The sequence below is a fragment of the Mus caroli genome, unplaced genomic scaffold (assembly GCF_978045245.1).
Source record: "Mus caroli unplaced genomic scaffold, Mus_caroli_1 scaffold_14, whole genome shotgun sequence".
Lineage (NCBI taxonomy): Eukaryota > Metazoa > Chordata > Mammalia > Rodentia > Muridae > Mus > Mus caroli.
The window spans coordinates 16,575,885-16,599,101 of record NW_028227269.1 but is presented as its reverse complement, the minus strand read 5'-3'; the positions used below and the strand labels follow the sequence as shown (position 1 = coordinate 16,599,101).

Here is a 23,217-nt window from a genome sequence, read left to right as displayed (position 1 = left end):
CTTCCCTGTGTAATAATCAAAACATACAGTTCAAGGAAAGAATACTAAAAGCTGCAAAGGTAAAAAGCCAGGAAAAACATAAAGGAAGATCTATTAAGATCACAGATGTCTTCTCCTTGGAGTCTATAGATGCCAGAAGGGTTTGTACACATGTGCCGCATAAAAAACAGATGCCTGGATTTTAATATGTAAAAAAAGGACTACACCATAAATGGAAAAAATTAAGATAGTCCACGATAAACTCAAATTTAAACAACCTCTCTCTAAACATACAGACCTACACAAAGAGATAGAGGTAGAATCTAACCCGAGGAAGTTAAGGATACACATGAAAACAAGGTAGTAAATAATCTCTTACTGTCTACAAAAGAAGGGAAAGCACACACACAGCCCAACACCAACACCAACCGCACCTGCAACAACAACAACAAAATACAAAGAGTTAGCAATCACCATTTATTGACTCAATAAAAACAAGTTTTGATTTTGAAGAAAATGTAGCTGTAAGTTGGCCCAGGACTTTGGGGTTCTTGTGTTTGAAAGCTATACAACTTTCTGTCTCAGGTTTGCTGTGGGCGATGGGGTTTTGAAGATAAACTTCTGAGTATACTTTTGTGTCTCTTACTGAACAGTAGTGACTTAATTCCAATAAATTCTTTTTTTTAAAATTTTTGATATTTTTTATTAGGTATTTTCCTCAATTACATTTCCAATGCTATCCCAAAAGTCCCCCATACCCTCCCCGCTGACTCCCCTACCCACCCATTCCCATTTTCTTGGCCCTGGCGAAACCCTGTGCTGGGGCATATAAAGTTTGTGTGTCCAATGGGCCTCTCTTTCCAGTGATGGCCGACTAGGCCATCTTTTGATACATATGCAGCTAGAGTCAAGAGCTCCGGGGTACTGTTTAGTTCATAATGTTGTTCCACCTATAGGGTTGCAGATCCCTTTAGCTCCTTGGGTACTTTCTCTAGCTCCTCCATTGGGAGCCCTGTGATCCATCCAATAGCTGACTGTGAGCATCCACTTCTGTGTTTGCTAGGCCCCGGCATAGTCTCACAAGAAACAGCTATATCGGGGTCCTTTCAGCAAAATCTTGCTAGTGTATGCAATGTTGTCAGCGTTTGGAAGCTGATTATGGGGTGGATCCCTGGATATGGCAGTTTCTAGATGGTCCTAACTTTGTCTCTATAACTCCTTTCATGGGTGTTTTGTTCCCAATTCTAAGAAGGGTCACAGTGTCTACACTTTGGTCTTCGTTCTTCTTCAGTTTCATGCGTTTAGCAAATTGTATCTTATATCTTTGGTCTCCTAAGTTTTGGGCTAATATCCACTTATCAGTGAGTACATATTGTGTGAGTTCCTTTGTGATTGTGTTACCTCACTCAGGATGATGCCCTCCAGGTCCATCCATTTGCCTAGGAATTTCATAAATTCATTCTTTTTAATAGCTGAGTAGTACTCCATTGTGTAAATGTACCACATTTTCTGTATCCATTCCTCTGTTGAGGGGCATCTGGGTTCTTTCCAGCTTCTGGCTATTATAAATAAGGCTGCTATGAACATAGTGGAGCATGTGTCCTTCTTACCGGTTGGGACATCTTATGGACATATGCCCAGGAGAGGTATTGCTGGATCCTCCGGTAGTACTATGTCCTCTTTTTTTTTTTTTTTTTTCGAGACAGGGTTTCTCTGTATGTATAGCCCTAGCTGTCCTGGAAATCACTTTGTAGACCAGGCTGGCCTTGAACTCAGAAACCCACCTGCCTCTGCCTCCTGAGCGCTGGGATTAAAGGCGTGCGCCACCACGCCCGGTTCTATGTCCTATTTTCTAAGGAACCGCCAGACTGATTTCCAGAATGGTTGTACAAGCTTGCAATCCCACCAACAATGGAGGAGTGTTCCTCTTTCTCCACATCCTTGCCAGCATCTGCTGTCACCTGAATTTTTGATCTTAGCCATTCTGACTGGTGTGAGGTGGAATCTCAGGGTTGTTTTGATTTGCATTTCCCTGATGATTAAGGATGTTGAACATTTTTTCCGGTGCTTCTCTGCCATTCGGTATTCCTCAGGTGAGAATTCTTTGTTCAGTTCTGAGCCCCATTTTTTAATGGGGTTATTTGATTTTCTGGAGTCCACCTTTTTGAGTTCTTTATATATATTGGATATTAGTTCCCTATCTGATTTAGGATAGGTAAAGATCCTTTCCCAATCTGTTGGTGGTCTTTTTGTCTTATTAATGGTGTCTTTTGCCTTGCAGAAGCTTTGCAATTTCATGAGGTCCCATTTGTCAATTCTCGATCTTACAGCGCAAGCCATTGCTGTTCTATTCAGGAATTTTCCCCCTGTACCCATATCTTCAAGGCTTTTCCCCACTTTTTCCTCTATTCGTTTCAGTGTCTCTGGTTTTATGTGAAGTTCCTTGATCCACTTAGATTTGACCTTAGTACAAGGAGATAGGAATGGATCAATTCGCATCCTTCTACATGATAACAACTAGTTGTGCCAGCACCATTTGTTGAAAATGCTGTCTTTTTTCCACTAGATGGTTTTAGCTCCCTTGTCGAAGATCAAGTGACCATAGGTGTGTGGGTTCATTTCTGGGTCTCAATTCTATTCCATTGGTCTACTTGTCTGTCACTGTACCAGTACCATGCAGTTTTTATCACAATTGCTCTGTAGTAAAGCTTTAGGTCAGGCATGGTGATTCCACCAGAGGTTCTATTATCCTTGAGAAGAGTTTTTGCTATCCTAGGTTTTTTGTTATTCCAGATGAATTTGCAGATTGCTCTTTCTAATTCATTGAAGAATTGAGTTGGAATTTTGATGGGGATTGCATTGAATCTGTAGATTGCTTTTGGCAAGATAGCCTTTTTTACTATATTGATCCCGCCAATCCATGAGCATGGGAGATCTTTCCATCTTCTGAGATCTTCTTTAATTTCTTTCTTCAGAGACTTGAAGTTCTTATCATACAGATCTTTCACTTCCTTAGTTAGAGTCACGCCAAGATATTTTATATTATTTGTGACTATTGAGAAGGGTGTTGTTTCCCTAATTTCTTTCTCAGCTTGTTTATTCTTTGTGTAGAGAAAGGCCATTGACTTGTTTGAGTTAATTTTATATCCAGCTACTTCACCGAAGCTGTTTATCAGGCTTAGGAGTTCTCTGGTGGAATTTCTAGGGTCACTTAGATATACTATCATATCATCTGCAAAAAGTGATATTTTGACTTCATCTTTGGCAATTTGTATCCCCTTGATCTCCTTTTGTTGTCAAATTGCTCTGGCTAGGACTTCAAGTACAATGTTGAATAGGTATGGAGAGAGTGGACAGCCGTCTAGTCCCTGATTTTAGTGGGACTGCTTCAAGCTTCTCACCATTTACTTTGATGTTGGCTACTGGTTTGCTGTAGATTGCTTTTATCATGTTTAGGTAAGGGCCTTGAATTCCTGATCTTTCCAAGACTTTTATCATGAATGGGTGTTGGATCTTGTCAAATGCTTTTTCCACATCTAACCAGATGATCATGTGGTTTTTGTCTTTGAGTTTGTTTATATACTGGATTACGTTGATGGATTTCCATATGTTAAACCACCCCTGCATCCCTAGAATAAAAACTACTTGGTCAGGATGGATGATTGCTTTAATGTGTTCTTGGATTCGGTTAGCGAGAATTTTATTGAAGATTTTTGCATCCCTTATGAATATAGATGCAAAAATCCTCAATAAATTCTTTTTTTTTTTTTCCATTTTTTGTTTTCCCAATCAGGGTTTCACTGTGTAGCCCTGGCTGTCCTGGAATGCACTCTAAACTAGTCGGGCTTCGATCTCAGCAATCTGCCTGCATCTGCCTCCTGAGTGCCAGGATTAAAGGAGTGTACCACCACCACCCAGCCCAATAAATTCTTATCCTTTGCATTGTCGTGGAGTGTGAGTTGTGTTGAACCTGACTGGACCTAACAATGTAAAGGCTTTACCACACTGCTGACATTCATAGCATCTGTCACCAGTACGAATAGTCTCATATAAAGAAGAATATACATAAAAAGCTCAATGAAAAAGCTTCACCATACTAAATAGATTCACAATGTTTCTACCCAGTTAAAATTCTTCCATGATGAAGATAAGTACAAAATTGTGCAAAGGCTTTACTAAATATACTCAGAAGGTCCCTCAGCCTTTCAATGGCTAGGAACAGATCTCATGACCAAACCAACTCTCAGAAAAGCAAACATTTAAATTGGGGTTTCTCTGCCGTGCAGTTTGTCTTGTGTATGCCTAAAGAACTATGACATGCAAAGGTTTTACTACGTTCTTAACATTGACGTGGGTTCTCACTTGTATGTGATCTTTTATGTCATCGTAGATGACTGTGACATCAAATGCTTTACAACACCGACTACCTTCCTAAGGTTTCTGTCTTCTATGTGTTCTTTTAAAATAATGGAGACTATAGAGTTGTAAAAAGTCTTTAACACATTGATTGCTTTTATGAGGTTTCTTTCCAGTGTGGAATCTTTTACGTTTGGAAGATGAGTGGGATATGCACAGGTTTTAGCACACTGATTACGTTCATAAGGTTTCTATCTAATATGGGTTCTTTTATGATTATAGAGACAATAACTTTGAGAAAAGGCTTTATCACATTGATTACATTTCTAAGGTTTCTCTCCATTATGGGTTCTTTTATGATATTGGAGACAACTGTGACCTGCAAAGGCTTTACCACATTGATTACATTCATAGGGTTTCTCTCCAGTATGTTTTTTTTTTTTTACATTTCAATTTTTTATTGGATATTTTCTTCATTTACATTTAAAACGCTATCCCGAAAGTCCCCCTATACACTCCTACCCCAATGCTCCCCTACCTACCCACTCCCACTTCTGGGCCCTGGCATTCCTCTGTCCTGGGGCTTATAAAGTTTGCAAGACCAAGGGGCCTCTCTTCCCAGTGATTGCAAACTACGCCATCTTCTGCAACATATGCAGCTAGAGACATGAGCTCTGGGGTACTGGTTAGTTTATATTGTTGTTCTGCCTACAGGGTTGTAGACCCCTTCAGCTCCTTTGGTACTTTCTCAGGCTCCTCCATTGAGGGCCCTGTTTTCCATCCAATGTGAGCATCCACTTATGTATTTGCCAGGCACTAGAATAGCCTCCCAAGAGACAGCTATATCAGGAAAGCATGTGTTCTTTTCTGATATTGGAGATGACTGTGACGTGCAAATGCTTTCCCACATTGATTACATTCATAGGGTTTCTCTCCAGTATGTATAGTTTTATGACGTTGGAGATGACTGGGTCTTGCAAAGGCTTTACCATGTTGATTACATTAATAGGGTTTCTCTCCATTATGTGTTCTTTTATGAGATTGGAGACCATTGTGACCTGCAAATGCTTTACTACATTGATTACATTTATAGGGTTTCTCTCCAGTGTGTTCTTTTATGATAGTGGAGACTACTGAGTTGTGCAAAGACTTTACCACATTGATTACATTCATAGGGTTTCTCTCCAGTATGTGTTCTTTCATGACATTGGAGATGACTGAGTTGTGAAAAGGCTTTACCACATTGATTACATTCATAGGGTTTCTCTCCAGTATGTGTTCTTTTATGATATTGGAGATAAATGTATTGTGAAAAGGCTTTACCACATTGATTACATTCATAGGGTTTCTCTCTAGTATGTGTTCTTTCATGACATTGGAGATGACTGAGTTGTGAAAAGGCTTTACCACATTGATTACATTCATAGGGTTTCTCTCCAGTATGTGTTCTTTTATGATATTGGAGATAAATGTATTGTGAAAAGGCTTTACCACATTGATTACATTCATAGGGTTTCTCTCCACTATGTGTTGTTTTATGATATTGGAGATGACTGAGTTGTGAAAAGGCTTTACCACATTGATTACATTCATAGGGTTTTTCTCCAGTATGTGTTCTTTTATGACATTGGAGACCATTGTGACGTGCAAAGGCTTTACCACATTGATTACATTCATAGGGTTTCTCTCCAGTATGTGTTCTTTTATGACATTGAAAACTACTGTGTAGTGCAAAGGCTTTACCACATTGAACACATTCATAGGGTTTCTCTCCAGTATGTGTTCTTTTATGACGTTGGAGATGACTGAGTTGTGCAAAGGCTTTACCACATTGATTACATTCATAGGGTTTCTCTTCAGTATGTGTTCTTTTATGATATTGGAGACCACTGTGACTTGTAAAAGCTTTACCATGTTGATTACATTCATATGGTTTCTCTCCAGTATGTGTTCTTTTATGACATTGGAGATGACTGCATTTTTTAAAGGCTTGACCACATTGATGACATTCATAACGTTTCTCTCCAGTATGGGTTCTTTTATGATATTGAAGATGACTGGGTGTTGAAAAGGCTTTACCACATTGGTTATGTTCATGTGTTTTCTCTCCAATTTGTCTTCTTATATTACTTTGGAGATGACTAGGACATGAAAAGGCTTTAGAACGTTCATTACATTCATAGAGTTTCTCTCCACTATGATTACTTACATACCTGCAATGAAAATTGGCACATGTGATATGTTTACTACATTAATTTCCCTGTTCAATCATTTCATCAAGATGAATAAAGTTTACAAATTGGTCTACTGATAAAGATGGACCAGATCATCTGGTTTTATCACTTTATATGTTCATGGTGTTCTCCCTCATTATGGGTTGTTTTGCATCTTTCGAGATATCTGTGATGGTTATTACATGGCTGACATTTATAACATCCTTTTTATACGGGATATTCATATGATGTATTTCATCTATATGAGGAAAATGGAACAACCCAGAGCTTTATAACACTAATTGCTTTCATAAATTTTCCTGTAGCATGAATTGTACCACATTTGAATGTAAACCAGGACAAACAAAAGAATTTTCAAATTCCTAGTACCCATAAAGATTTTCTACAGTGTGAGCTTGGGGAAGTTCCCAGTAAAAACCAATTCATTGCAAACTTTTATCATGTTCAGAATGTCTACCACAGATAGAATCTGACAATTTTCTCACAGTTCTGGGATAGAAAGCGGTACATTGCTTCTTTCAATATCCCTATACTCACAGGGCTTTTATCAATTGTTACACATGATATATATATTAATAGAAGAGTAACAGATGAAAGGTTTCCACACTGCATTCACACTGTTTGACCTTTTATTCCTCATAGATGTGTAATATATGAATTAAAGTTTCTCCTATGACAACACTCTGGACTCTCATAAACTGTACCCTAAACAAACAATCAATTTCACTATAAAGATATGAGTATCACCAACTTTCCCATGGATTATTTGCTTATCGGAAGGTTTTGCATATATATTTATCACTATTTGATGTGCAATATCTAAGTCTTGTAAGTCTATACACAAGGCCAGATCAGTATAGCTCTAGTAGAGGTACAAATTGAATAAAGGTATCCCTTAAGGCAATGTTTCCTCATCTTTTTTTTTTTAAAGGAATGCTTTGATAGATAAATCAGATAACTATATCTAGGCAGTACATTTTTTTTAAGAATAGTATAATTAGGGCTGCCGTGATGGCTCAGTGGTAAAGAGCACAGACTGCTCTTCCGAAGGTCCTGAGTTCAAATTCCGGCAACCACAAGGTGGCTCATAACCATCTGTAACAAAATTTGATGCCCTCTTCTGGAGTATCTGCGGACAGCTACAGTGTACTTATATACAATAAATAAATATCAAAAAAATATTGTAATTACAGTTACACTTCAAATATTGATATTTTACACTCCTGCTTTGATTTAGAGCTTCCATGTCATTGTAAAACTTCCTTAGAGGCATAATTGCATAAGCTTTCACGTGAAAATTACCTTTCATTTCTTCTTGAACTTTGACAATGTCTTTCAATATGATGGTTTTCCCAAGTGTAGCCTAAAAGACAGTACCAGAATAATGAATGATACAGTATTGGAAATAAGGCAAAATTCAAGGTACTGTGAATTTTCACATCACTGGACACTATGCAGCTCAGTCTTCCTTGTTCTCAATTGTAATAACAGAGCACCATCACTAACCAAGAGACATGTCTTCCCACTATTTTAAAAAGCAAAAGTAAATTCACAGTCATACCTATAACAGTGAGGTTCCAGTAGATCTCCAGCATCACATCTTTGTAGAGACTCTTCTGGGAAGGATCCAGCAAATTCCACTCTTCCCCAGTGAAGTTCACATGCACATCATCATAAGTCACTGCATCCTAAAATATCCCATACATGTGTACATCACAAAGCATGGTACTGACATCACAGTAAAGTAAACGTATGCTTCCTTCACCATATATTCATGTAATTCTGGTGTTTCCTCCACTGACTTCCTGACACAGAAGTTATAATCTAAGTACCATAACATTTTAAAGTAAATTGAACTGAAGGTTCACCTGTGTTGCTTATGAACATTTTAAATAAATAGGGTAAAGTCTTTCGAGAGGAATTCCAATTGACAGTGAGATGTAGGGTGAAACAGATCAACAGTACTGAGCACATATCCCAGAAATTGTAAGAAGAATCACTAACGAGAAAAATCATGGACAAGCAGGGTATATTTGTTCATGTCTTTAATCCCAGAGTCACGGGCAGGTATACATCATTGAGCTGGATCCCTGTCTGTTCTATGTAACACATTCCAGGACAGCAAAGGTTACATATTAAGATCCTTACTCCACTGCAAAAATCAGTCACGGAGACAAAAATGATAGAAAGAACTCAGTTGTTTACTACAGTTCCTACAAAGAAGTATACATTCCCTGCACTTCTGTACTCATCTAGCAGAAACAGGAAGTGTACCGCTTTAAACTGCAACATTAGTAAAACTTTACTAGCAATCAAGGCACATTTAATGGACCAATGGACAGATGAAAATATTATTAATATACGTGTAGAACATAAAAAGCAGCATGAGGCAGGAGAGAGCAATAACTCAGCCGTGGAAAGCTCTTGCTGGTCTTCCAGATAACCGTTGTCAATTACTAGCATTCACGTGACACATGGCTTTATGAACAGGAGTTCTGAATCCACCTTCCAACAACACTAACAATGTGGTACACATGATATTCATATTCACGCACAGAGGCAAAACACTCCTATTTATTTAAAAATTTCAAAACAAACACAAGTTTTGGGGAAACATCAACACCCTACAGAGACTTGACATGCCATAGTTGGGGGATACTCAAGTGGTTCCCACCCTCTCTGGGGAGATAAAAGGGAGTCAGTGATGAGGGACTGTGGAAGGTGGAATGGGATGGGTGTACCGATATGAATGTAACTTGAATAAAGAAATAGGAAGATTGAACAAATACTTATCAATAGAATAAAAATATAAAAATCAGGCAATAATTTTTACTCAATACTCAATATCTCAGGGCATAAGCCAAGTACAAAAGATTTTTTTTTTTTTGGCCAAAATACCACACAAATGACCTCTTCCTAAAGTTTTCAGTCCATTTTCCACTGAAATAGTATGACCTCAACTTCGTGTGGATGCATTACTGTCAACACTCCAATCTTCCAGACCATATGGGAACAACCGATTAAACTCCATGTACAGCTTTCTATGACTTTTGCCATCTCAGTTTCTGATATTTTCCATAATCCTTCAAAAGAGACCATAGATTCTGTCCAGCAGCAAAATCAGCTTTTGAAACAATTGCTGTTGTTGCTGTTGCTCTACCTTGCAACTCTGCTGCTGTGATGGTTTCCTCTGAGCAGAAGCATCTCAGGTAATAAATGTTTGTTTTACATGGTTCTGTTGGATCACAGCCCACCATACTGGGAGCTCAGACTAGAAACTGAAGCTAGAAAATGAAGGCAAAAACATTTGACAAACACTACTTCCTGCTTTGCATTCTTGCTTGGTCACTCTCTCATGCTCTGTAGCCTCCCTCAGCCTTGGAGCAGGCTGACCCAGACTTTGACTTTGCTGCCACTTAGAAGGATATTACCTAGAGTCTTAGTAAGGGTTTCTATTCCTAAACAAACACCATGGCAAAGAATCAAGTTGGGGAGGAAAGTGTTTATTTGACTTACACTTCCATACTGCTGCTCATCACCAAGGAAGTCAGGACTGGAACTCAAGCAGGTCAGAAAGCAGGAGCAGATGCAGAGGCCATGGAGGGATGTTACTTACTGGCTTGCCTCCCCTGGCTTGCTCAGCCTGCTCTCTTATAGACCCAAGACTACCAGCCCAGAGATGGTCCCACCCACAAGGGGTCTTCCCCCCTTGATCACTAATGGAGAAAATGCCTTACAGTTGGATCTCATGGAGGCATTTCCTCAACTGAAGCTCCTTTCTCTGTGATAACTCCAGCTGTGTCAAGTTGACACATAAAACCAGCCAGTATACCTAGGGTAGAGCCTTCTGACCTTGATGGCTCTATTTGCTCTTCTCCAATACTCTGCCTGCTGAAAGATCTTGGAGACTATCTGGAGACAAGCCCTGTAGATCGCCTATGAGCTGGCTCCAGGCACAAAGAATGGGCTGGCAGAGGATGGGCCTACCCTCTTTATAAGCAGGGACTCTCAGTAAACTTCAGAGGCTTTGAACAGAAAGGATTGTCTTGGCCTCATTCTTTTGTTGCCCTCTGATCTCTTTCAGCCCCGTGCTGCCTTTCTGGGGAACCCAGTTCACATGGCCACAGGCAGCTACAATTCTCACCTAACTCTCTCATCCAACCCACGACCACTTGCTTCCCAATATTGCCACCCTTCATGGAAGAGTCTTCCTATATCAATTATCAACACTATCTCTCACAGACATAGAAACCAGCCATTCTGATGAGGGCACACCTGCAACTGAGGCTCCTTCAGATGACTGTAGTCTGAAATGTTGAGTTAAAACAACTACGACACAGAGACAATAATAAATGAGAAAGTTGTAAAATTCCAAAACCAATGATCTAACCATATCAATTACAGGACCCCTGCCACCACATCAGGGAGTTGGAGTAGTGTCTAATCCAGGATAAAATGGGAAGGGCTCCTTGCTCAGAGCATGGGAAGATACAGGGGAATGGGGTGAAGAGAGGCTGCACTGCCCTGTAATGAGGTGTCCTTAACCCTGATTCCCAGGCCAGGGAGACCAAAGAGGTGGCCAAACAGCTGGAAGGTGAATAGAGGAGCAGATTGCCCCACAGACCCGGAAATAAGACTGCTGGTCTAAGGAAGATATGTTAACTTTGCTGGAAGGGATGAAAAACAACCTCCCATATACTGACAGCTCCAAGTTCAAAACTACAGAGTCACATATAGACTGAGAACAGGGTTGTTTAGAAGGGGGCAAAATGAGGTCTTTGTCCTTTCCACCATTTTTCAGAGTCTGATTTTGCCCTGAATGCGGTCATAAAGAGCTCTCTGTCAGGGGCAATTTAATGGGTACAGATCCTCTTGATAAGAAGGACTTAACCCAAGGTGGAGGGTGAGTAACTATATCAATTGGTATGGAAACAGTCTCACTTCCTCTCTCAGAGAATACTAAAGTGGCACACACATAATAGAGGGCCACCAGGGGGGCGGTGAAGGCTAAGCAGCAGATTCCACCACTTGTACAGAGGAGAAAATGAAGACAGGATGGCAGCTGTGAGCCATGGAGCAGGGTACCAAGACTACTGTAACTTCCCAGAAATTAAGACCAGGGGCACACGACCCCTATTCCAGGCCCTGGAATATCTTCCTAGCCCTTTCTTGCCATTATTCTCCAGCATTTCCACTTCACTGGAGTTCCACATTCATTGTGTTCATCTCCCTCCATGAGTACTCAAGAAAAATCAAAAAACCAAGGTACACAGATACATTTTTGACAGACAGGTCACTGATACAAAAAACAGCAATGACACATCCTAACAGCGGTCTTAAAACCCTTCAGATGGGAGTCCTGAGGGTCTTGGGGTTCCAGTCAAAGCATCAAGGTTTTATGCCCAACTCACAGAAACTGCAATGACCAGCACAGAGCCTATTGCAATGCAAACACACAGAGGTCTTTTTTATGAGCTCAGTAACAAGAACTCTCAGCAGTCAAACTACCATTAGGTACAAACTGAGAGACCAAGTCTAGAGGTTTTGAGTATTTATTGTAGTTACAACAAGATTGGGGAGTTTGCATACAAATCAGCATTGTAATATTTTAAAAATTGTATGTCTGGCATAATGTGCAGGAACCAAGCAAGGGGGTGCAAAAAAATCTGACAACCATGATGGGTAAGCTGTTTTTGTTTTTGTTTTCTATAGGAGATCTTAGTTATCTCTATGTAGCTTGACCCTGCTGATGTACCGTAACTGGCTGTTGATAAGGAGATTTTGTCATGGGATTTTTGCTGGAATGTACAAATGTACATTCTCAAAAAGCAAACTCTTTGGGATTTACAAACTCATCTCTGTTCCTAAACCCCTGATTATAGACAGTAACTCCTGGTTAACCACAACCATGCCTGTCTGTAGACTAGACTTTGTCCAAAGACCTACCTCACTATCTGTTACTGCAGACCCTAATATCAGCTGCCCTTAACACTGGAAAAGAATGACAGTGGAAATTTCCTCTCCTCCTGTGCAAGACTCCTATAGACACCATAGACAATCCCCACCTGCCCATCCATTCCTGCCTCATCCCTGTGTCTCAGCCCCCACTTGGGCAGATACTCCCTGTTCAACCAAATTCCATGCCTGAAAGGGCACAAGGTAAGCTTCCATAGATCAACTTCATGATTGATTGATTTACCCCAGATTCAATTTTCCCAGTTGTTCCAACATTGTATTAAACACCATGGGCTGCTTGACATCTATTCTGTGTATGTCTCCTTGTGGATTACTAAGATCTTCTGTTCCTGCCTGCCTCTTCTCCCAGCTTTTAATACCACAAAGCATCCCCTGTTGACCATACCCACCAAACAGGTCAGTAAAAGGGAAACTGTCAGTGAACACTATGTTCAAATCCATGCATCAAAGAGTAACCCAGGAACAAAACTCCCACCCAAAAAGACAAACCCAGAGGCCAGTACCTAGGTCAATAATCACCCAAACAGAGATGGCTACACACCAGCATAGCAACATAGAGAGTAACAGCCAGGAACAATTGCAACCAAGAAATCCAAGCTATCCCATCACAGCAGGTCTGAGAAATTAAAGCATGCAACAGATAAAGTGCAAAAGAGGTTGTTTGGGGGAAGGGAGAGGAGTGAGAACCTGGGGAAGGGATAGAAGTACACAAGAGGACCTGCAGACAGACACACAGACAGGGAGGAGAAAGAGAGCCATGAGGGGAGAGATGACAGAGAGTGTGCATGTGCAGAGAACAGAGACAGGGAACAAACAGAGAGAGCTGCTATAGCTGGTGGCTGATGTATATAAAGCAAGCCTGATAACAAACACAGGGGATGGAGGTAGGAAATGACATAAGCTGTTGCTAAGTCTCTAAGAGCAGGACGTGAGATTAACTGTACACTGACAACTACAGAGGCCAGGTTCACCCCTAGAACAGGAAAAGAAGACAGAATCTCAGGGATTCAAGATGAAGAGAAAAAATTGATATCTCAGTCAAAAAAATGTGGATTCTAAAAGTTTCATGGCAACAAACAATTGGGACTTCTGCAAAATATGTGAAAGCGAAATTACAAACGACTGAAATAGAAGAATATCCTCTCAGAGGTCTATCATTTTTCAATAAAACCATAAAAAAATTTCTGAAATTATCAAAGTCCCTTTGCCAAATAATAATCAAATCACTAAACATATGAAGTAAAAGATATGAAAAAACTGCAATAGAACAAAAATTAACAAAACCTAAACAAAACAAAAACAAGTATAATGTATGAAATCAAACCTATTAGATTTTTACCTGTCTTCTTAATGTATACTAAAAGACAAAGGGGTTTGGACATGTGTGCTACAGACTCAAAGAAACCAGCCTTTTTTTTACAAGCCAGCCAAACTAAGGTCAAAAACGATTTGGACAATGATAGGTGAGTTATCAGAGGTCACCCCCTGATGGAGCAAGTGAGGAGCAACACCAGAGACCTCACAGGTGCTCACATATGACTTATACTTCCCATCCAGCCCCAGAGAGGACTCACCACCCCAGCTTCCACTGCTCAGCACCCAGCCCCTACCCTCTGTGGGCAGTAACCCTGTGCTCACCATGCCTCGAAATCAGAGCTTCCCTGAGGTCCTCTCACAGCACCCAACAGCAGAGCTCAGAGCAGGACACAGAGAACCATTCAAGCCTGCACAGCCACACTGAACTTGGGGAAAGGCACCCGGAAGATCCCGCCTCCTTGATTGGCCAGTGGGTCTCACCCTTCCTCAAGGTTAAAGTGTGCTTCCTGTCCAGGGCCAGAGCTTTTCCAGATCTCAGGTGTGGTTTGCACTACATTAGCATTTGTGCCTGTCCTCCAAGAGGACTCTCATCCCTCCCAGCCCTGGGGGAGAACTCAACATTCATGTGGGGCACTGGGCTAAAAAGCATAGACAGGCTGGTCTCCCCTTGAGCTGAGGTCTGAACCCTGGGAGGGTGATAATTCCCTTACTTGATGAGGAAGGCATTAATTCCCTCATGCTTCTGGAACTTAGGCTCCTGCCTAAATTACTTTCCCCAACCCCCACCCCAGCCACCACAAGAGAAGCCTGGCTAAAAGTCCATATGAGATGTCCCAAGCTTCCTACCTTCAGGCTAAACTCCTCCCCAGTTACCTAGCAACAGTAAAGCCCATAAAAAGGACTGTTCAGCCCCACCTATCTCTCTTGATCTCTCTCCTTTGTTCTCTTACCTCTCACTTCTCTCACTCCTTTCTCCTCTTTCCTTTCTCTTTGTCTTCTCCTCTCCTCTCCTCTCCTCTCCTCTCCTCTCCTCTCCTCTCCTCTCCTCTCCTCTCCTCTCCTCTCCTCTCCTCTCCTCTCCTCTCTCCCTCTTATTCTCTTTCTATCTAGCCTTCCCCCTTCTAGCCTTCTAGGGGGGCCTCTCTTTCTCTTCTACCTTCTCTCTTTCTCCCTGCCTTTCTATAATAAAGCTCTAAAACCATAGAATGTCTCTGCTCATCAAGGCCCAATGCGCTTGGAGGAAGTGATAGGCTTTCTCCTAATGAGCCCTTTCTAATCTCCCCATGGAAGGCCTTCATGTGCTCCAGTCAAGATCCACTGTGCTCACTCTCACAGGTGTGGGTACCTCTCATCCCTCATCCCTCTCTCCCATAACCCCAGGGCTTTAGGAAAGTAGCCCTGGGGCTCCCAGGTTGGGCTGCCCCTTGTTCAGACCCGAAGAGTGGGTCAAAGGCTTAGATGTACACCTGGGGCTGAGAGGGGAGTGTATGGCAGCTCTCCCACATCTCTGTCCAGAGCATAGGTGGAACTCTGGCAGGGTGTGGGCCTTCCCCCCTTTCCTTTCTTCCCCAGGGACCCCTTTTAGTTTCCAACATATTCCAACTCAGGCTAGTCAGCTGCCTGCTCCTGCCCTCTGTGAGCAATGATCCTGCATTACCAGGACCTGACTTCAGACCTTGCCTGAGCTTGCCTCACAGCACCTGCCTTCTTCTTCCTGAAATCCAGGGGAAGAGCTTGCATAGCCCATTACCCAAGGTGCAGTGGGGTTATCAATCTGAGTGAGAGGGTGCCCAGGCAATGAACATTAAAGAGGGATTTTAGGAAACAAGAGTTTTGTTTGTGGCTCAGTGCTGGGCTCAGGGATACTACAGCTCCTTTTCACCAGATGATACCAAACAACCCTGGGAGGAAAGCCAGAAATGTAAGGGAAACACTGTTGAGCCATCTTGGTAGCCAGCATATCGCCATCAGTGGCAAAGTAGAGAAAAGCCACAGTTGTATTAGGACAGGTTTTCTAGGTAAACATATCTCAAATCAGAATGAATTTCTCTATGGATATAGTAGGAAATTTAATAGATTGTCTCTCTAATGTCTAATATAGAAAGGCTCTCGGCCAAGGTAACTTAGAAAAATCAAGGACGGGTTATCTCATGTTGCAGGATATTGCAGCTGATATTCACTATGTACCAGAATTCTGGAGAAATAAGTACTTAGTACTTGCACTAAGGAAACCCACCTCGGGCTGGTGAGATGGCTCAGTGGGTAAGAGCACCCGACTGCTCTTCCGAAGGTCCAGAGTTCAAATCCCAGCAACCACATGGTGGCTCACAACCATCCGTAACGAGATCTGGCGCCCTCTTCTGGAGTGTCTGAGGACAGCATACTTACATATAATAAATAAATAAATCTTTAAAAAAAAAATCTTTAAAAAAAAAAAAAAAAAAAGGAAACCCACCTCTGCACAGTGAAAGGACATAGAAGAACCAACCAGAGTGGTCAGAACTCCTGTTTTGTCAACTGCTGAAACCCAGAGTCACATGACTCCATGGTGCCTATATGACCTCTCTCAAAAAGGAATAATCTTAAATAATCCCATTTAATGCTTTCTTACTTTACAATTACTTTTCTTTATTTTTTGAAAGTGTAATATAATCTCATCGTTTCTATTCTCTAAACCAACCAATATACCCCTGCTTGCTCTCTTTCAAATTCATTACCTCTCTTTTCATTTGTTATTTTATACATATATGTATATTCCCTAAATATATAAACACAGCCTGCACACTCTGTATAATATTATTTATATGTCTGGCTGGCAACCATCTGGCAAAAGCACATTTTCTTAACATAGAATTAAAGCACATAAAAATACTGGTCATAGCCAGGTGTGGTGGTACACGTCTTTAATCCCAGCACTCAGGAGGCAGAGGCAGGCAGATTTTCTGGGTACGAGGCCAGTCTGGTCTGAGTGAATTCCAGGACACACAGGGCTATACAGAGAAACCCTGTCTCGGAAAAAAAAAAAAAAAAAAAAAAAACCAAAAAACAAAAAAAAACAAACAAAACAAAAAACAAACAAACAAACAAGCAAAATAGGACTGCTTTCAATACGTCCTCCAGCCAGCCAATCTTCACAGTAGAGCTGGTCTCTACCACTAAGGCATGCTGGACAGTGCCACTTTTACCTTGGGGATGATAGGAGACCCATGCTTCAAGAATCAGGGAAAGACACCCAGTTCAAAGGACACTTCTGCACTGCCACCACTGCAGCATCCAAATGAACCCCTACTCCTTTGCTGGTCTCCCCACTTTTCTCCTAGGCCTAGGAACAAGCACTGAAATGTCTTTAAACTGTGAAGCAGTGACTGGAGAAATGGTTTATTGTAAGAGAACTTCCTGCTCTTCTGGAGGTTCCAAGTTTCATTCCCAGCACCCACAACCAAGCAGTTCACAGCTGCCTACAACTCTGGCTGCATAAGCTCTAAGGACATCTGCATTCTGAGTGTCACACACAGATACAAATCAATAAAAAGTAAATCCTAAAGAGGAAATCAGACCATGGGAGTCTGAGCCCCAAACCCTCTAACAGCTTTGCACCACTCCACAGCCAACGTGCAAATTCTCTCCACAAGGTCCAGTGCTATCTGGACCTAAGCCACCCCTCCACACAGGCCCCTCTGCTCTCCCTCACCTCTGATCACAGGCCTTCTGTCTGCCCTGATACTCACATCTCAGCCCTTTTCCAGGACTCCTCTATGCCTAGGTCTTTGCAAGCAAGCAGCCTCTACATTCCAGACTGCTCAAAGGTCACCTCTGCAGAGATGCCTGTCTCGACTTCAGTTTCCTCCCCTCCAAAACCACATCCTTTCCCCAAGTTATGCATAACCTTGTCTTATCACTACCTGGCACACAACCTGACATAATCACCTCTCTATCAGTGATTATCAACTAGGGAAGAGCCTTTTACAAATATAAAAGCTCCAGGCCTCACCCAAATCATATGAAATCAGAATTCAGGAGAGCAGAACCAGGTTCTTCCAGTCCACAGACACCCCCTCCCCCACCAGGCAACTCTGAACACAGCCAGGACTCAGGGCAGCCTACAACAGTACTTTCAAACCCTGGTGCACACACTGCTCCTGAGAGTGCTGTTAAAATGCACACTCTTATTTCCACAGCTCTGCCATGGAACCTGAGGCTCTGCAAGTTGCACACCACACTGACTGGGGTTGTCAGGTGAAGCATTTTGCAGTTTCAAGGGCCTATGCTCATCAACAGGACTTCCTGCAAGTATGTAAAACAAAGTCCTGAATCCACATCATGCAACAGAGTGGCCATCAACCCATGTCGCCACCAAGCATCTGAGACCAAGTAATGTTAACAAAGAGCTGACTTCATTCTTGAGCTACAATGCTGACCAAAAGCCAAAAGCACAGTCCCCCACCATTAAAGGCCTCTGTAAATTCTTGGCCTAAGCAGCCTTCTACAGCCTGGATGGATAGGAAAATTCCACCAAAGGCCTAGTTGATCACCAGCCCAAGAGTGAATAAATGTTTCCCTAAGGTAGGGACACAGATATGGAAGACTGGATTAAACCACCCTGGAGCCTCTTACACCAGGCTTCCATTCAAGGCCCTTTCATCCACATCCCTGATCAAATATAAGCATTCCCAGTCTTCCTGTTCTCTATATCATCACCATAGATGCTCTGATCACATGTAAGTGGTCCCAGTCTTCCTGTTCTCTACATCATCGCCAGGGATGCTCTGGCAGACATGGCCTCACGTCACTGATCTGCCTGGAGAATCGGTTTCTCCCTACGGAACCACAGATTCTTTCAAAGAGAAGAGATGTCTAATCCCTTCACCTAACACACAGCAGCACTTCCCAAATGAACCACATCAAGAGCTGGGGTGCACAAGGAGTGGTAGCATAGTAACTGCACTACTAATCATAAAAGAGAAATTGAATTCAGCTGGAGGGAAACCAATTCCACCCTAACTGATTCAAGACATTCCAGAGACGCCAATTCAGATTTCAGGGCAGCATAAAATGATCACCTGTTAACTTACTCCCTTCCAAGGATACACTGAGAAAAAGGGGGCATCTTTCTGACCATAGATTCAAAATCTGTTAGCCTGGGATTCTGAAGGAGCTGGTTTACAAACAAGTCACAAAGGACTACAACTCAGAATCAAATGCAAGGCCAGTTCCCATTGGAACTACTGGGTGGAGCCTGGCCCCATGAACAGCATCCCCTGAGAGTCTGTACAGTCCAGATGTTCATTCTCCTTTTGCAGTTAGAACAGCAAAGCGATTTCTAAGGTAACCAAGGACAACAGAATAAGAGACTCATGGCCATGGAAGGAAAAAGTTAAATTTTAATACTTAAAGAGTCAATATCAAATCTATTTTTAAAATTATATCAATGCCAAATAAGCAGGGTAGGAATGAATGGAGCTATAAAGAAGCCCTAACAAACAACAGGAGTGTCCCAACAATGCACACAATGTTTTTCTATTTCCAGAGTATTTTGAAGTAACCAGAGGCTTAAAAAAAACTAAGATACAAAAATCAAAGCTGGGAAGAGGGTGGGGGGTGGCGCAGCTCAGTTTTCAGATTTATGCCACAACTACTCATTTTCTCCCTTATTTCCAAAGCACAAAGCTGACACCAGTTGCGCTTCTGCACTTTGCAAACTGGGCAAAGTAAGTCACCCAGAGAAAGTCATCAGGAAGTGAAAAGTTTCAAACCACCTACACTCTCACCTGTTACCAAGACAATAAGTTCCTTAGAGAGAGTGCATGGGGGCTGGGAAGGCAGCTTAGGGGGTCAGGTGCTTGCTGCACAAGCTTGTGAACCTGCATGGGGATCCCCAGGATTCAGGGGAAGCAGAGACAGACCATGGGGAACTGATTCAGGAAAGCTTTGCAAGTTCAGCCTCTGGCCTGGGTCAGCACAGGAGCCATCACACACACACACACACACACACACCCATCCACACACAGCACACCTAGGGGAAGGGACAACAATTTCCATTTATATGCACACCTTCATCCATTCATCCATTTCCTTCTCTCCCCTGCTCCATTGTAAGTCCAGGGTCTATACAGTAACTACAGTGAAATCTGGTAAAGCAGCTACCATTTACTAAGTCTACTGGGTACTGTACCAGAACCTTCAGAAATAGACATGATTATCTAGACTGTGAACTGGACTGAAAACTGTAAAAGTATATTGGGCGATTACGGTCTCATCCCAATTCATACAACTGGAAAGTGATGGAGCCTGACTTGGAGGTGGCTGATCTAGCTATGGGCAGTTTTGAGAAAGCACCATAACTAAGCATTAGATAACGCCATGCAGTTTGAGAAAGCAGCATCCAGCCAAGTTTAAACTCCACTTGCTGTGTCTATAACCTGAACTAATCTCCTAGCCTCAAATTCCTTATCTGCACAGCAGGGATAGAGATTAAACACAACAGTTTGATACCTGTAATACAGGTCAGGCACTGGCTAACTACAGACATTCTAGCTATAGGTGTGCAAGTCAAGAAAGCCTGTTTCAGGGGCTGGTGAGATGGCTCAGTGGGTAAGAGCACCCAACTGCTCTTCTGAAGGTCTGAAGTTCAAATCCCAGCAACCACATGGTGGCTCACAACCATCCTTAATGAGATCTGACTCCCTTTTCTGGAGTGTCTGAAGACAACTACAGTGTACTTACATATAATAAAAATAAATAAATCTTAAAAAAAAAAAGAAAGAAAGCCTATTTCCATCAGAAAATGAAAACAGCTAGACATATTCTCCATTGGGAGCAATCAGGTTTGCCAAAGTTAATCAGATAAATTTACTAATTCCATAACTCATTTAGAGAAGGCCAGGAACTTATTTTTTTAGTGGTATTTCTATGAAATGGGTAACTTTTTGTATGTCACAAAACCTACCCTAATGTCTCATCTGACCATAAAAAGACATTTGCTTAAAGTCTAAGTATTGTAAACATGGTGTATTATTACACTAGACAGAGAACAACTTTTTGTTTTGGAAGTGAACATTAACTATAAATGTAGGAGGAGAAAGAAAGCATTATTTTAAGTAATCCACACTGAGTCCTTTCACCCTTCAAATCAGTTTATACACACTATTATCTTAGAGCGGGTGCTGGCTTTACTTAAAATGAGATAAGCCTGCAAAGATTTCAGGTTTTCCCTGTTTCCAACTCAAATCCATTTTCTGCTTAGGAGGCTGAGTGAAGCCAGCCTGCAATTTGACAGAATGACCAAATCCAGTCTCTCTTTAATCTACCCAGTAACTGAGCTCTTGGGTAATCTACACTGCATGGAAAAGCAGCTTTGGGTTCATCCACTATAAACTAAAATTAATCAGAGAGAGGCCATGCCAACTTTAATTGCAACTCCTATTTGCCAGGCTTTCCAACATCTGCCAGTATTACTGATACCTAACTGATTCAATACAAGGAGAGAAGCGTCCTGACTTTATAAACATGAGCTGTCTTTTAAGGACATCACACACAAGTGTCCTTTCCACAGAGGGAGTCCTACCTTTTTGGATGTAATTATTTTCATAAGTATTAATGATGTATTTTCAAAACACTGTGACTATCTTCCTAGTGCTTTTCAAGGGCCCTCATGGGGGAGGGGCTCTCATCCCCCTCATCCCCCACCTGTCTCATTAAAGGCATCAGTGGCACCTAAAGGCCAGGCTGACAAAAGTGGACTAAAGCAATCTGCTCTCACTGAATTTGCTACAAAAGATTTACAAGCAGATCTTTGGGAAGACAGGAGAGAGAAAAGAAAGGGGACTAGGGTGAAGGAGAAGAAGGGATACCCTAGCTCACTTCCAAGAGCAGGATGCTGAACCTAGTATTTTTCATTGAGTCTAGTCCTGACTGTGTAGGTCTACAAAGACAAATATTTTACACGAACGAACAACAGTCTAGTCCCCCACCCCACCCCCTGCCCAGGCGATGCCTAATAGCAAATGCTTTGTTCAAGCAAGGGGAAAGGATGTAATGACATAGCTTAATTTAAAGGCTCTCAGAACACCAGCCTCTGACACAAGTATTTTAAAATATGTACCTTGATGTTAAAATTCTGAGCAAAGGAAATGTAGTCATCGGTTCACTACTGCTACACATGTGTGTCTCGTTCTCCAGCTACCTTTTTTAAGTCCAGCTGGACGAACAAAGCCTACAGAGCTGAAAACACGAAACTCTAAATTCTGTTGGGGAGGTAAAGAAAATGATGTAAGTGAGGCTTTCCCAAGCTGTGGACAGCCGTGGTCTCTGGACTCACACAGCCTCTTCCAAGCCTGCTTCAATTTCCAACCCAAATTGCTTCCATCTCGCAGTCCCTCTTTCCCAGGATCTGGAGAGCTAGCTGCTTAGCCACTCAATACAATGACTATGCAGGCCCTTTCCAGGTTAAGGGCACAGGAGCTGATCATACTGTCAACAGGCACTACACAGGTAGCCCAGAAGCGGCCACCAAAGACCTTTTGGACCTCAAAGAGACCATTCTCCATGTACCTCTACAGTGCTGCTCTGTGGCAAGTAGTGGACACTGCCAGGCCTCCCAAGATGGGATGGGCACCCGTGCCTAAGCAGCTTGGGGTCCCTGGATCTGCTCTACGTGTTGGCTCAGAAGCCACAGCTGCTCCCGCCGGGCTACTTCCGGAACAAGTTGGAGAGGTCCAGGCAGGGAGACCCATCTCTCCGGGGACGCAGAGCTCGCAGGGGTCCCCGGCTCGAAGCTGCCACAGACTCTGCAGCCGAAGTTGACCTCTCCGAGGATGGGAGCAAAGAACCTGAAACCCTGCCCTGGAAATGGGAACAGACAGGAGCGTTCCCAAAAAAGCCCCAAGGTGGCCAAGCAGCCTCTCCCTAGAGCAGGGAACAAAGGGCTTCTGTGTCGGGCACTGCTGGCGCGGCTGCGTCCGGCTTTGGGGTACCAGAAACTTTTCCCGGGTGTGGGCGCAGGCGGAGGGCACTGGATATCGGGCACCAGGCGCGGAATCCTACCGGGTGCCCAGGGCGCAGCCCGATCCCCGAGACCCTAGCCTCCCGCCCGGCGCGGGCTACGCTACGGCTCACCTCCTCGATGGCCGCCACGGTGTTCCGGCACTGGGCCGTGCGCGTGGTGAAGCTAGAGGCCGTGGGCGCCTTGTAGTCCTCATGGGTCTCGGCCAGGAATTCCGACACGGAGATCTGGTCCGGCATCGCCAGGGCGCCGGGGCGCGGACTGCGGCAGACTCAGTCGCCCAGGGCGCGGGCTCCGACCCCGCCACTGCTCCGGGACTTGAACAAAGGGAAGCGCGGGCGCGGAAGTCACCGC

At 42.7% G+C, this 23,217-nt stretch overlaps 1 protein-coding gene across 1 annotated transcript; it reads right to left on the bottom strand.

Moving 5' to 3' along the window:
• Nucleotides 1–4,584: 4,584 nt before the first annotated feature.
• On the bottom strand, nt 4,585–23,114 carry LOC147001123 (uncharacterized). Its single transcript, XM_085830219.1, is given in 6 exon segments — nt 4,585–4,765; nt 5,193–5,446; nt 5,448–6,548; nt 7,872–7,932; nt 8,131–8,257; nt 22,977–23,114. Coding segments are annotated over 6 exon segments (1,773 nt in total). The 5' UTR covers nt 23,103–23,114; the 3' UTR covers nt 4,585–4,661.
• Nucleotides 23,115–23,217: the final 103 nt, after the last annotated feature.